The 14,227-nt window shown below is 38.3% G+C and overlaps 1 protein-coding gene across 5 annotated transcripts in view; it reads right to left on the bottom strand.

Annotated features, from left to right (window-relative positions):
* Window positions 1-14,227, bottom strand: part of SPAG9 (sperm associated antigen 9) — a 149,568-nt gene that overhangs the window by 96,782 nt on the left and 38,559 nt on the right. For all 5 annotated transcript variants that reach the window (XM_078156070.1, XM_078156069.1, XM_078156072.1 and 2 more), the window contains one exon: window positions 1,081-1,151. In XM_078156070.1, the coding sequence (XP_078012196.1) occupies window positions 1,081-1,151 (71 nt within the window). The remainder of the gene's footprint in view (window positions 1-1,080; window positions 1,152-14,227) is intronic.

Here is a 14,227-nt window from a genome sequence, read left to right on the forward strand (position 1 = left end):
GAGAAATATTTATTAGTAGTAATCAATTATATCATTGGCTTGGCACAGTAACTGTGATTTAATTAATACAGCAAAATTTCGATGTGGAAATACCCAATACCAAGGCCCTACCTGTTCTGCAACTTAGAATCTGAGAAAGCTTCGTGAGAGTAGTACTGAGAGATAAGATGATTCTACCCTTAGGATGCAAAGTCAGTAAATGCCAGAGGTAAGACCTGAACCCTGGTCTTACTGACCCTAAGGTCCACTCTCTATTAATTACAAAACTGCTTCAGATAAATTAGAGACAAGATTTAAAGATTCCACATAGATTTCAAGCCTGGATGCCTGAAAGAATGAATGCTTGCACCATTGACAAAAACAGGCACGTCAAGTCACACTGCCAATTTCAGGAAGATCAGAGATACAGGTTTAAACAACCTTAAATTGGAAGACAGAGCACAACATTCAGCCAGAAATATCAGCATAAATAATTGGAGATTAGGAGACAAATCTAGGTTAGAAATACAGATTGGAGGGTCAACTGCTAAGAATGCTGGTAGAAGATATGAGAGAAGATTAATTATCTCAAAAAGTGGAGGAGAGAGTTGGGGATTAAGTCCTGAGAGGAATGTCCACAGCTAGGGAAGGAGGAAGAGGAGACTCCAAAGGGACAGATTACCACTAGAGTAAAAAGTGAACAACTGTATCACGTTACCATGAAGTCTAAGGAAAGGGAGGCTTTCCAGAAAAATACTTTAAGTCAAATTTATGCATCCTTTCTACATTCCAGCTATTATTAAGCAAGATTCACGGACAGGAGAATGGACCCTATCAGGGAGCTCTGAAGAGTTAATAAAAGAGTTAATAAACATTTTATCAAAGACTTCCTAGAGTTTAGGAATTAAATGTCATTGTTCTTTAAAATCAGGAAGCTTTTATTGTTGCTAATTGGCTACAAGTTAAAGTATCTTTCTGGACATACAATAAGATTCAACTTTCCCCAAAAAAAAACAATTCTAGGTTTCAAAGGAGCTTTAATATAAACTAGGGTGAATTTGTCTGTTTAAATAATCACATAAAAGAAGCCCAGAGACTTACCTCCGTGTGTCTTTGATGTAGTGCATTGTATTCTTTCTTCAACTCTGATTCTCGCTCCTCAAGTCTGCTAACTGAAATGGAGAAAGACAGAGACAGATCAATATCACCAAATTATACAAAATTTACCTGGAAAAAATCTAATCTTGAAGTCAGAAATCGGGTTTACCAACCCCTAATTATCTCTAGGACCCAATATTCTAGTTGATTTCCATGAAGAATTAAATGATCTAATCTCTTCATCCTTAATTCAAATTTGAGAAAGAAGAAATATTTTTAAAAATTATTGCTAAGGATTCATTTTCTTAATGTAACTTGGTATAAAATAAGTCATTGGCTTTGCCATGTACTTAATGCCTCCGAAAAAAATCACTTGTTTTATTAAACCATTCTTTAAAATCCCTATGGAGACTTCCCTAACTAAAACACCAAATAATGATATTATGAACACCAGAAAGTGGTCTTTTTTCACCATGTAATGATACCTGAATGTATCGACATTTATTTTTTACAAGCTCTTTTTTCTTCTCATGCTTTACACTCTCTGCACTTATCCTCTTGCAAATTTAGCTCCCTCTACTGATGCTTTTTGGTAAATGCATTATATTTCAGTTTGGTCATTTGATACTGTGGAACGCTTCTCAAAAAACAGTTTGAAGAAAAACTAAACCAAAGGAATATTCTGTTAAGCATTTGCACTATGCAGAGAAAGACCTATAAAGAAAATAAATACCCTGGCAGAATGTCTAACTTTATTTCATTTATTTTCAATAAGAAAAAAACATTCTTGATTAAAATTAAGTACCCTTTCCTAAAATGGAATATTCCAAGTGGAGTCAACTTAACAAGAATTGATCAGACACCTCTGTACACACAGCATTATACCAAGCACTTTGGGGTCACAAACAATAAACTATGGTTTTCAATCTAGCTAGGAAGATAAGATATATTTCACACAAAACAATTAGTGAAAAATAAAAGCTAACAAGTACAAACAAATATCATTATACAAATAACTGTTACAAGCCAACAGCTGCTATGAAAGCTCAGAGAGGGGAGAAATCAATGTGGGGTGAGGCAATCAGAAAAGGCTTTCATGATCAAGATGGGGACCAAGCAGTACCTTAAAAAACCTGGCAGGTAAGAAGAGTATTCAAGGTGACAGGAATTACATAAGCACAAGGATAGACAAAAAAGTAGGCATGACTTATAAGGGCAGTACAGAAAAGCTTGGCAGGAGGAGAGGTTTAATGCTGGGAGGTAGTGGGAAAGGAGTTTAGTAATTTAGGAGCAGGATAAGATAAAAGACTAATCTGGCAACAATATATCAGATGGGTTGGAGAAGAAAAGACTTGAGCCAAGAAAACAATGAGTAGTGGTAACCCAGACATGATAGGGAGAGCCTGTATGAGGATGGTAGCAGTGGGAATAAAAAGGATACAAATCTAAAAAACATTTGAGTGATAAAGACCTCAGAACAGGCATCTGATAAATATTTGTTGGATCAAAAGGGGAAATGGTGTCTGGGAATACTGAGAGAATGGTAGTATCACTGAAACAAATGAGAAAGATGAGAAAGGAAACCAGTTTGGAAGACAAAGGGGTTTTTATGTTTTCGTTATTCTGAACTTAAGAACTAAACCAAGCATTTCCATAACAAAGTAGAATAGAAAAAAAGAGGATTGTATATGAAACTGCAAATTTATTACGTACAACTTGCTTTTCCTTCTAAATAGAATAAAGCTATTACGTAACTTTTTTTGTTCTCCCCCCAAGATGGCTACCACTAGACAGACGGATAGACAGACTCTCTCTCTCTCTCTCTCTCTCTCTCTCTCTCTCTCTATACACACACACACACACACACATAATTTGTATATGTATATATGTAAATACATACTATACATGCTTCTATTTATCAGTTCTTTTTCCGGATATAGATAGCATCTTCCTTCATAGGTCCTTTTTGGTTAATTTGGGTATTCATAATAGTCAAAATGACTTGGCTACTCAAAGTTGTTAAAACAATATTGCTGTTACCGTATGCAACATTCTCTTGGTTCTTGCCATTTTGCCCTGCATTATTTCATGCAAGTCTTTCCATGTTTTTCTAAAATCACCTAGCTCATCACTTCTTATAGCACAGTAGTATTCCATCACAATCATATACCACAACTTGTTCAGCCATTCCCCAACTGATGATCATTCCTGCATTTTCCAGTTCTCTGTCCCCACAAAGAGAGCTGCCATAAATATTTTAGAACATATGGGTTCTAAGGAGGGATAGGGACAAAAGAGAGAATAGAATAAATGGGGGGCAGGATAGGATGAAGGGAAATATACTAAGTTTTTCATAACATGACTACTATGGAAGTGTTTTGCATGACTACACATGTATCACCTGTATCGAGTTGCTTGCTTCTTAATGAGGGAGTGAGGGAGAAAATTTGGAACCCAAAATTTTAAAAACAAAAGTTTAAAAAAAATTGTTTTCACATGCAACTGGGAAATAAGAAATACAGGAAATGGGGTATAGAAATCTATCCTGCCTTACATGAAAACTGAAGAAGAAGGGGATAAGAAAGGAGGGGGGAGAGATAGAAGGGAGGGCAGATTAGGGATATTCAGAATGCATGCCATCTTGGGGTGGGAGGAGGGACGAGATGGGGAGAAAATTTGGAACTCAAAATCTCGTGGAAGTAAATGTTGAAAACTAAAAATAAATAAATTCATTTAAAAAAAAAAGAACATATGGGTTCTTTTCCTTTTTCCCTAATCATCTTGGGAAACAGACCTAATGGTGGTATTGCTGGGTCAAAGAGTATAGGAAGTTTTTAAACTCTTTGAGTATAATTCCAAATTGCTCTCCAGATAAAGAGGTTTTTAAGTTCAGTTTTATATACACTAAGTTTAAGGTGATGGTAGGAAATCCAATCAGAAATGTGAAGAAATGGTTTCTGAGAGCCTGGAATACTGGGAGAATGGTAGTTATCATTGAAACAAATTAGGAAGATGCGAAAAGAAATCAGTCTGGAAGACAAAGAAGTTTTTAAGTTCAATTTTAGATATACTAAGTTGAGAGTGACGGCAGGAAATTCAATTAGAAATGTGTTATAAACAGCTAAAATTACAAGACTATATCTACGTGAAGAGGTCAGGCTCTATAAATCTGACATAACAAGTGACAAAGAGATAAAGAATACATGAACTCTCCAAAGGAGAGAGCTGAAAGGCTAATGCATGAAGGAAACCAAGAATATAAAATGGCAGATGTAAAATAGAAGGGTGGGAGGAAATAAAAACAAGAGTGTCATGAAAACCAAGAGATGAAAGATTTCAAGCATGTATTCTACTCAACCAGCTAAACTCAGTGCTTCTACTTCCTTTCCTTTCATCCTCTTCTAAATCTTTGGCAATCTGGCTTCTGACTTCATCATTCAACTAAACTATTCTCCAAACCTACCAATGATCTTAACTTCCAAATTCTATCAGTCTTTTCTCAATTCTTGTCCCTCTTGACCTCTTGGTAGCATCTGACCACCCTCTCTTCCTGGATACCCTCTCTTCTCACTGAGGCAGAGAGGTGGCATGGTGGATAGAGAGTGCTGTGCCTGAAGTCAGGAAGACCTGAGATCAAATCTAGCCTCAGACACTTAGCAGCTGGGTAACCCTGAGCAAATCACTTAACCTCTCTCTACCTCAGTTTCCTCAACCGTAAAATGGAGATAATAATAGCACCTACTTGCTTGGGTTGTTGTGAGGATCAAATGAGATATTTGTAGTCATTAAAACAGTGCCTGGCACACAGTAAGAGCTTTAAAAAATGCTTGTTTCCTTCCTTTCTCTCTCAATCCTCCCTGGTTTTCCCTCCTACCTGTCTGCTCCTTCTTAGTCTCCTTTACTGCATTTCATGAGTATCTCCCAAAGTTCTGTCCTGGGCCTTCTTCTCTTTTCTCTTTATACTCTCTCACTTGTTGACCTCATCAGCTCCAAAAGTTCAATGATCATCTCTACACCAATAATTCCCAGGTCTATAAATGCAGCCCACCTCTCAAAGAGTCTCTTGAGCTGTAGTCCTGCATTATCAATAGTCCATTCAACATTTCAAACTGTCCAAAACAGATCTCATTTTCTTCCCCTTGTACTCCCAAACCATCCCTCACCTTCTCAATTTCCCCATTACTGTTCCAGGCACCATTGTCCTTTCAGTCACCCAGGTTTACAACTCCAGTGTCATCTTTTAACACTCTTACTCCATATGTCCAATTGGAAGCCGAATTTTGCCATCTATTTCTCCACATGTTGGATATACATGAAACCTTCTCCCCACCCACACAGAAATCACCCTAGTTCAGAGGCCCATCACCTCTTAAAATACTGTCTTAAATGGTCTCCCCACCTCAAAAGTGTCTCTTTATTCTAATTCATTCTCCATACAATTGTCAACCTAATTTTCCCATAGTGTAGTTCTGACCTTACCCAATCTTCAGTGGTTCTCAATTACCTCTAGGACCATATATAAACTCCGCTGTTTGACTTTTAAAGCCCTTTTCAGCCTGCCACTTCCTACCTTTCCAGTCTTCTCACACTTTAATTTTCTCCCTAACTACAGTCCAGCCAAATTGCTCTTGACTTGCTGTTCCTCAGACAGAACATTCTACCTTCCATCTCCATGCCTTCTCAATGACTGACCCTTATGCCTCTCCCTCTCATATCTACTTTTTACAATGTCGGATTTTCTTCAAGACTCAGATCAAATGCCACCTTCTGTAAGAAGCCTTTAAGTCCCAGCAGCTAGTGCCTTCCCCTATAAGGTAACATAATCTATAGATATCTTATATGTAACTATTTACATATGTCTACCCCCAATTCCATTAGAGGAATGTAAGCTCTTTAAGGATAGGAACTGTTTTTGCTTTTTTCCTTGCATCCCCAGAGCTCAGAACAGTGACAAAATAAGTACTTATTAACTCACTGAAGGGGTGATCAATAGTATTAAATACAAAGAAAAGCAAGAGGACACTAGCCCCAAAATGACCAATGGATTTGGCATGGAGGCTGCCACTGTAATGTTAGCTAAAGAAGTTTCAATAGAATGGTAGGAAAAGAAGCCAGGTAATAGGGGAGTAGTATGTTAGGAAATAAAGGTAGACATTTCTTTGGAGTTAAGACAGCAAAAGGATAGAAAAAAACCAGAATATCAGAATGGGTTTCTGGGTCAAATGAAGAGGAGCTAGCAGAGAAAATAACTGAAGGAATATTCTTCTGCCTTAGGAAAGACAAAAGGCTTAGGATTTACATCACATAAGAAGAACAAAGGTATTCCTCTGAGGAGAGAACTATGAGAGAGCAACTATAAAGGAAATAAGAGTGAACTCATACCAATGATATCTTAATTGCCAAATCCAGTGTCCTTTTCTCAATCCTCATTCTTCCTGAACTCTCTGCAGCATCTAACACTGTTAACCAAATCATGCCAACACAGATACTCTTTCCTCTCTGAGTTTTCACAACAATGATATCTCTTGGTTTTCTTCTTACCTGACTGACCACTCCTCAGTCTCCTTGGCTAGATCATCAACCATATGCTGCCCCTTTACTGTGGGTATACCCCAAATCTATTTTCTCACCACACTCTATCTTAATCATCTGGTCAGCTATAGATATCTAGCTTTAGAATCTCTCTTGAGAATCAGTCCACAGTCTACTCTATCTCTTGGATATCTGGAACTGGATATCCTATAAGCACCTAAAACTCCGCATATGAAAACAGAACTCATTATCATTTTCCCAAAATCCAACCCACTTTCCAACTTCCTTGTTTTGCCAAGAAGACCACCATTCCATCAGTTATTCAAGTTTAAGAACTCGGCACCATCCTCAATTCTTCATTTTCCCTCACACCAAATATTCAATTAGTTACCAAGTAAGGTCAATTCTGTCTCTACAATAGTTCTCGCATCTGCCTCCTCTATACTTACATGGTTACCACCCTAATTCAGGTCCTCATTACCTTTCATCTGGGTTACTGAAATAGCTCCAAATTGGTCTCCCTATCCAATCCATTCCTTCACAGAGCCAAAGTGATATTCCTAAAGTATACTTCTGACCATATTACTCTCTCACTCAAAAAACTCAAGTGGTTCTTTATTGCCTCCAGGATCAAATACCAATTTCTGCATTTTAACATTTTAAGTTCTTCAGAATCTGGTTCTAGCTTCCCTTTCCTAGTTTATCACACTTTACTCATCTTCCTACACCTTCTAGTGCAGTAATACTGGCCCTCTTGCTATTCTTCAAGCAGGACATGACACTGTACTTTTCCATGACTCTGTACAGGCAAAATTCCCTAAGGCCTGCAATACATTTCCTCCTCACTTCTGCCTCTAAAAATCCATAGCTTCTTTCAAAACTCAGCTCAAGCACCATTTCCAACATGAGTCCTTTCCAACTTTTCCCAGCTCTTAGTGCCTCTTTCACATGCCTAGAAATTACTTATATTTACTTTGTACTTTCTTATGCTTACACACATTGTTTCCCCTGGTAGACAGCCAGCTTCTAAAGGGCAGGATCCATTTCCTTTGTTTTTGTATCCCTGAACCTACTATAATGTCTGACTCGTAACAGGTGTTTCATAAAGGCTTGTTAACTGTAACTAGGCAAATCAGAGGCTTGATTTTCTTAGTGAAGCATTATTTTATAAAGTTTAAGGTTAGATGGAAAATTGTAGCTTAATGAGAAAAGTAGTCTCCGCCACTCTTGGCAATAAGCCAACTGGTCAATAAGAAACTGATTGAAAGACTGCTGAGTATCGAAGTATCTACCAAGTCGAAGAAATTTTAAAGGAAGATCACTAACTCTGTATTCCTTCGTTGAAAACAGAGCCCATACTCTATCTGATGTTTGGTTCCAAGTATTTTATAAGTATCAAAAAACTTGTTTGGCCAATTTTGCTTTTGAAGGCATTCCTCTCCTCATTGGCTTTTTGGACCTCTTTTGCCATTTGGGTTAGGCTATTTTTTAAGGTGTTATTTTCTTCAGTATTTTTTTGGGTCTCCTTTAGCAAGCTGTTGACTTGTTTTTCATGATTTTCTTGCATCACTCTCATTTCTCTTCCCAGTTTCTCCTCTACTTCTCTTACTTGCTTCTCAAAATCCTTTCTGAGCTCTTCCATGGCCTGGGACCAATTCTTATTTTTCTTGGAGGCTTTGGATGTAGGAGCTTTGACTTTGTTGTCTTCTTCTGGTTTTATGTTTTGATCTTGTCACCAAAGAAAGATTCTATAGTCTGACTTCTTTTTTCAAGGTTTGCTCATGATTCCAGCCAATCACTTGAGTTATAAACTCTTTGTTAAGGTAGCGGTTTGCTTCCAGTGTGGAGAATGTACTGTCCCAAGCTTCAGGGGTTTTGTGCAGCTGTTTTCAGAGATACTTCTAGGGACCTGTAAATTTTCAGTTTTTCCAAGGTGGTATGATAAGGGGCCAGGTGTTTACTCCTTTCTTGGCCTGTCCTCTGGTCTATGAGTGACAAGCATTCTTTTCTGCCTTGGAACTGTGAGGAGGATTTCCTCCTATCATCTATAGTCCTCTGATCTATGAATGACCACTACAAGCACCACCACGCCAGCACTCCTTCTCATCCCAGAACTGTGACCCAGATCCAAGCAGGGGCAAAGCAAGAGAATCCTGCACCAGCAAAGAGATCCCTGCAATCCCCCTCTGATCAGCCACTCAATTCCCCCTCAGTGTGTGGGCCGGAAGCTCCAGAAGCAGCCACCGCCCCAGACCACATGTGGGGACTGGGGCTGGGACCAAACTTCACTCCCACCCCAGTCAGACTTTTCCTACTGAACTTCTAAGTTGTCTTTGGCATTCGTGGGTTGAGAAGTCTGGAAACTGCCACAGCTGCCTGTGATTCAGTCCTCTGAGGGCTTTTCCAGGTTCACTGAGGCCTGTTTTGCCTGTATGCCCACACCGAACTTGCATTTCTCTTCCTACCCAGCATGATATACCTTTCCTGTCACCTATCCAGGTTGTCTTGGGCTGGAAATTTGTTTCACTCTGTTTCTGTGCGGGTTCTGCTGCTTTAGAATGTGTTTAGAGCCATTTTTTACAGGTATTTGGAAGGATTTGGGGGAGAACTCAAGCAAGTCACTGCTTCTACTCTGTCATCTTAGCTCTGCCCCCCAAAAAAACTTTGTCTGGAAGAAGGGACTATAGGTTACCACATCTCATGCAGAAATAACTCCTGATATTCTAATTAATCATTTCTTTTCCCTTTAGAACATTATCTATTCTGGTCTCTAATTCTTTATGCCTCCCTTCTCAATTAATTGTCATGAAACATTCTAATAATCACCTCAAACTGATAAATGATGAATCACCTACCCATTCTCTTTCTCCCCTTTTCTTTCTTTCTTTTTTTTTTAGGCAATTGTTTTTTGTTTTTTTAGGTTTTAGGCAATTGGGGTTAAGTGACTTGCCCAGGGTCACACAGCTAGTAAGTGTCAAGTGTTTGGTCTGAGGCCGGATTTGAACTCAGGTCCTCCTAACTTCAGGGCCAGTGCTCTATCCACTCCACCACCTAGCTGCTCCCTCTTTCTCCCCTTTTCAAAATGTACATTGATCTAAAAAATTATCTATACTGTCATTGGCATTAGCATACATTTTATATAATCACACAGATAATGAGGCAACTAGATGGCTCAGTGGATAGAAGGCTGGGCATAAAGTCAGGAAGACCTCAGTCCAAATCCAGCTTCAGACACTTACTAGCTGTGTGACCTTTGGCAAGTCATTTAACCTCTGCTCACCTTAATCCTCTGAAGAAGGAAATGGCTAACCACTCCAGTATCTTTGCCAAGAAAACCCCATGGACAATATGGTTCACAAATTCATGAAGGGTCAGACATGAAACAACAACAGCAACAGCAACAACAACAACAACAACAACAACAACTACTACTACTACTACTACTACTACTACTACTACTACTACTACTACTACTACTACTACTACTACTACTACTACTACTACTAGCATGAGGACAACCAACTCAGCTTGCTTCTGGCCTCAATACTATCTTTTTACACAGATTTAGGACCAGCTTAATTAGGCTAAATGGAACCAAAGTATGTCTACTATGTTCCATATAATTTTTTAACTTAACCTGTAATTTCATAGAAACTCCCTCTTATGATGTAAATTAGTAACCACACACATGAGGAGTCTTCTCAATGATAAAAGGATGGAGAATTAGTCTAATGGATGCTAAAATCTTACAGGAACAATAAAGGCAAAAACCTAGTATGCCCTGGCTCCTGCTATTTTAGAAATCTGGATTACCCACATAAAAAAAATTTAAATTGTCTTTGTGTATTCAGCAATTAGAGACATATGAACAGGTTTTGACTGAACTTTGGTTTTTAAGGAAAGTAGCTCATGGACTCAGTAACAGCACAAGTAAAAAGGACAATGCTGACCAGATCAGAGATCAACAGGCTATAGGTGGGACTCATCAAACAGTGAGTCCTACATTGGACTGTGAGCTCCCTCACAGAGTATCCCCAGAACTTAGCACAGTGCTTGGCACATAGTAAGTGCTTAATAAATGCTTACCACCTGACTGACTGGTCTCTAACCCAGTGGTCCCACTGGAAGAAGCTTTCTGAGTTTAGGGCAACAGATGAATATAATGGAAATGGAAAAGAGAATGAGAATTGGACATCTTAGAGGGTGGTAAGAGAGCCATGAGTGGGCTGTCTCACCACCGAGGAACTTAGGAAGTTGAAACAAACAACCTAATAAGCTTTTACAAGAAAGATCAGCATGAGTATAGTCAAATTACACCAACTCCATAGCTTCTTCTGGCTGCAGTTCTCTCAATTTGGAGAACTCACAGATTTCCTTTTGCAAAGCAAGTTACATTAGTTAAAACCCTGGACTGTCCTTTTTAGATGGCTAAAATACAGAATTTTGAGTATCTGGCCCCAACAAATGAATTCCCTCTGCCTCTAGTCTCCTGAGTACCAATAATGGCAGGGGTAAATTTTTTAAAAGAAATTGTTTTGGTGGACTGCATCTGCCACCACCAAAACTCTTACAGAATAGATCCTTCTTCCTTATGAGTTCCCTGTATTATCTCTGACCAGGGCACCCATTTTTCTGAGAAGGCCCTAAATTTGGTCTCTCTTTAAATAACTGCAGGGAAAATAGCACATTCAACTGAAAGAAAGAGGATCCCTTAGCTGACTTGGTGGTAACCTTGAGTCCCTGGATAAAGGTGAAGGGGAAGTCATTATCCATCCTCAACAGAAAAAAAGTGGCAGCTCCTGAATTGAGGAATCTAAAGTGACAAAGATTTGTTATATCTCCTAATGGGGCCCTGTCCCACAGAAAGTAAGGTTTGGGACAGAGAATACTCAGTAGGCAGCCAGGAAGGAATGAGTCCCATTATCAGCATGGGCCTCAGAATAAGTTGCATGCAAGGGATTTATGACCTCTTTGCTACAGATGAACCTAATAGTAGAAGTGGGGGTGGGGGTGGGAGGGTAGGTCTGAGTGGCTGTCAGAGGTGCTGTCACTGGGGTTCTCTGACCCAGATGTTAAAGATTATTTTAGTAACAGTTTTAGGGCTCTATAAATGCTGGGAGGTCCCACGAAGGATTTTTGGGACATTGCCACCAAGTGGTGGCATATGGCAGGAGTGATGCTTATTGTACTAGGCTGGGATGGTCTTCCTTTCAAGAGTTTGTCTTCAGGATTTGGTTGGTCCAGAGGAATAGGGCTTGAACCACTGGTGTTGCTTCCTTAAACCTTAAGCATAAACATTCCAGACTATGGAGAGCTAGGTGCTGGAATTTTAATGAAATTCCTAAGCCCCTTTGGGCAACTCTCTGACCCAGCACTGCTAGACTGACAAATGCAGAGGCAGAAGGGAGCAGTGAGTCCACTTCAATTGACCCTTTTAATATTCTTCTAAATAAATTTATTTTTATTGAATTTTATGGGACATGAGTGTTCCATTACATTCCGATCCTATGCCTGAATCACTGCCCTGGCCTGAGCTAGCCCTAGCCCAGAACATACCCCAAATATCCTTAGGACACAAATTCTGATATTCAAACCTGGTATCTTAAAGAAAGGCAAAAATAAAAATGTCTTTGATTCAATTAGGACTCTACCCACTCTGTACAACCAAACTACAAATCTAAATTTTCCAAGTTTTCCTACTCAGTGCCAACTGTTTTAAAACAGATGGTAACAAAGTCAGTTTTATGAAACAACAGGAGATAGAAGCAATGAAACTTTGTCTAGAAAATAACTTTTAATCTAGATAAGTAGAAACAACTTGGTTTCACTTATTTTAGCTATCTAGAGGAGAAAGGAGATTTTTTTTTTCAATTATGGAATTCTAGTTGTGGAAAAAGCCTGAAAGATCACCTAATTCAACCTTTCCAATTTTATAGATGAAAAAATTGAGGAGCAGAGTGGTCAGGTGATTTACCTTATGTCACACAGCTAGCTAATGTAGCTAGTTTTTTATGAAATGATAAATTTTGGCATTGTACTTAATTTGGAAAGATATCTATTATATGCAGAAAAAGTTCATTTGGCAAATACACAATGACTACTATGCTTATTTTATGTTCTCCACACAGTCTCATGTTTATGGTACCAAAGAAAATGTAAGCTCAAATGAGGCTTATCTTATTTACCTGTAACATTACAGTCATAAAACACCTAACAAAAATGTATGAGGTAATCAACTGCTATTTCCTAGTGCGAACCTTCTCCAAGAAAAGAAACCTGGAAGAAAGCTTGAAATTATGGCTCACAGAATTCTGCCCACTTATTACTTATTTCAGGGGCTTCCTTTTATAGTACAAATATCTGGTTAGAAATACTTGGGTCCCTAAAATTCAGAAATTTATTTCCAACAAAAAAAGAAATGTTGACATCTCAATGTTAACTTAGCATGTTATATAACTTTTCACCCCGCTATGCAAGTGTTCTCAAGAGTGTATTAAACTCCAGAAGTCAGATAATCAGCATTCCAATACATGTGTCAACAGCACCAGTCAGATTCCATAGTTCAGCACTTACAGCTAGCAACCAGCTCTATACTCGTCCTAAACTTAACTGCAGGTAGAGGGTATCATTTGGCTAAAAAGATCTTGGTAAGTGAGATTGAATAAGGCAACATTTTACTGCCTCTATATAAACAATGTTTCCCACTTTACTGTCTAGGGGGGAAAAAAAGGAAACTCATGTCTTACCTACTTTTAAAAAGTAAATTCATCAGCAGTTCACTTATTTATGATTAGCCACGAAATCTGTCATTTTGTACTGCTATACAGAGATGCATAAACCTTAGCGTTATTGTACCAACCTATAAGAGGTTAATAAATATTAATTGCTAGGAAATAACTAGGGGTCAAATGCAGCACCACTTAAGCAATCATTTATCTTAAGACCTCAGTGGACCTAATAACCATTCAATCTTTTATAAGACAACAGTAAGAAGTAGTGCTCCCTCACTATAAAGGCTGAGATGAAAGGAATTCAGTTAAACTCACAAGTAAGAAAAATCAAAAAGTCTTTAATTCCCTCGCAGATTTGCACTCTGGTGTCTGTTCTACTCCCAGTAGATTACCTAGAATAAACTCCTTCAATAAAAGTGGGCACATTTCTGGTTGTCTCTAGCTTTCAGATCAAAAGAATCTAAAAATATCACCAAATATCACAATTTAGATCATCCAGAAGGTATTCTTCAATCTAAGTATCAAGAGTATTTGATTTAAGGAACGATGATTGTGACTATAAAGATAATTCTAATCTTTAAAAAAAAGCCTGTCCTCTCCTCCACCCATCCTACCCCCTTCCCTATAATCAGGAGCAGAGGTAGATATCAAAAGATATACAAAGATACAGAAAAATCTCAAAGGAGATATTCCTGTTGAATATGCATATGATATAGAAGTACTACTAGCTTCATTATATTAACATATTAAACCTAAAGTGCAGAAAAAACCAAATAATTTCTAACAGAATAATTCTCACAAAAACTCAAACCACTAAAGAATCTCATTGAAAGACCTAAAGAATTGTACTATCTTGTTCTTCAAAATACTCTACAAGCTGAGATTAA

This window comes from Phascolarctos cinereus, unplaced genomic scaffold, assembly GCF_003287225.1.
Source record: "Phascolarctos cinereus isolate Bilbo 61053 unplaced genomic scaffold, phaCin_HiC Scaffold_5;HRSCAF=322, whole genome shotgun sequence".
In the NCBI taxonomy this organism is placed as follows: domain Eukaryota; kingdom Metazoa; phylum Chordata; class Mammalia; order Diprotodontia; family Phascolarctidae; genus Phascolarctos; species Phascolarctos cinereus.